Consider the following 1,647-nt stretch of genomic DNA (forward strand, 5'->3'; position numbering starts at 1 on the left):
TTATTATTATTATTATTATTACATGTAATTGAGAGTTGTTGTCTCCCCTCTGCTCATCTCAGCTTTTTGTTTTTCTTGCTCCGCCTTAGTAGATCTAGTCTCATTTTACTTTATCCTAATCCTAAACGTAAACATGTGTCTTTTTTTTATTTTGAACAGTCCTTGCTAGGAGGAAGAATTAATATTATGTATACTTGCGTACTTTTGCGAATGTTTCAGCAACCGTTTTACGGCGCTTGCTCCAAAATAAAGTCATAACTGCCGATGATTAGAGGTGTTACAAAAGAATTATAAACACTAAAAAGGAGACTAGATCAGTATAATAGATATGTTTTATTGAAAAAAGGAACATACCACACCAGACCACCCGCCAACCACCCGATTTTTTGTGTGCAAGAAATCGCAAGGACAACTTGGGACGTTTCCATAATCTCTTCACAAATGATATGTTCGATTTTGTTTAATTCCTAACAGCCCTTTCTTGCACCCCATGACCCTACAAACAATATAGCTGCAAACACCATGAGATGTAACTTTGAACTATTTTTCAACGACCCTACATTAATTTTGTTGCATGTCCAACTTGTCTCAAAATTTAAAGATTGTCTGTTCAAAGGTTAACACGACAGTATCAGAGCAACGACTGAATCACTGGGTAGTATAATGCTGACTCCCTAGATCTAGACCCTTATCTAGATTCTATAATCTTTTCAAAACTGACGAAGTCAGCTGTGAAGACAGCATCACCACAGTACATGATTAGATCTCTATCATTGTGAAGTGTGAGTTGATTCATCACACTTGATGAGAGCTAATCTACTCAGACACAGAGACAACATTTCGAGAAATAAGGCACTGAGATTCAGGTTATTTGTACACAGAATAAAGACCAACAATAAGCATATTTTCTATTAGGAGAAATGCTTATAAAATTTTGTGTTTTTACTGTTTGTTGTGACTTTAAATGGGCGTGGCCAAGAAGGCAGTTTCGAGCCAAAATGGCAATTATGTCAATATTGATTTCGGACAGATCAAAGAGATTTCATTTCACTTACCTTTCTGTCAACGAAGGCACAGGCGAGGTCATTTAATACTGGCATAGATAATTCTGGTTCAACATAAATTGTTTCCCTCATTAGACCAATCTGCATGAAGAATGAAATCCGCCCGCGGCCACTATAACTGATCTCAGGCTCCATTTTGCGGTTGACTTGGCCTGAAGGCTGAGTGCTGCCAAACGCGACACTTGACAGCCTCAGGAATTGAATTACACCTTGAGTCCAGAAGTCAAAATGTGTTTGTCAATCCGTTGAGGCAAAAATAAACCCAATAAACGGAGCATACAACTCAATAATTCACAATATCCAATGAATAATATCCTAAGTCGATCATTTTTCAACACAAGTCGACTTCCCTCGTTTCCACCTTTGCAACACTTCCGAGCCCTCGCTCGAGTGAGTGGGTCGACGAGCTTCAGGAAAACCAGGCCAATGTTGTACGTTTTAACTTCTATACGATTTACGAATCTGTACCATTCCTGAACTGTACTTATCGCTGTTCTGTGGTTTGGTTCAAAGGCCTGGGCCCTGTAGCTGTACATTGACCTACATGCCATTGTATTTCCTTACCCCATAGTCTCCCCCCCCC

At 39.2% G+C, this 1,647-nt stretch overlaps 1 protein-coding gene across 1 annotated transcript in view; it reads right to left on the reverse strand.

The window, feature by feature from the left end:
- Positions 1–1,457, reverse strand: part of LOC101849658 (serine/threonine-protein kinase D3) — a gene marked incomplete in the record, with an annotated part of 184,041 nt that extends 182,584 nt beyond the window's left edge. The window contains 1 exon segment of the mRNA XM_035968165.1: positions 1,056–1,457. Coding sequence (XP_035824058.1) covers positions 1,056–1,199 — 144 coding nt within the window.
- Between the last annotated feature and the right edge of the window lie 190 nt (positions 1,458–1,647).

This window comes from Aplysia californica, unplaced genomic scaffold (assembly GCF_000002075.1).
Source record: "Aplysia californica isolate F4 #8 unplaced genomic scaffold, AplCal3.0 scaffold00003, whole genome shotgun sequence".
Taxonomy (NCBI): Eukaryota; Metazoa; Mollusca; class Gastropoda; order Aplysiida; family Aplysiidae; genus Aplysia; species Aplysia californica.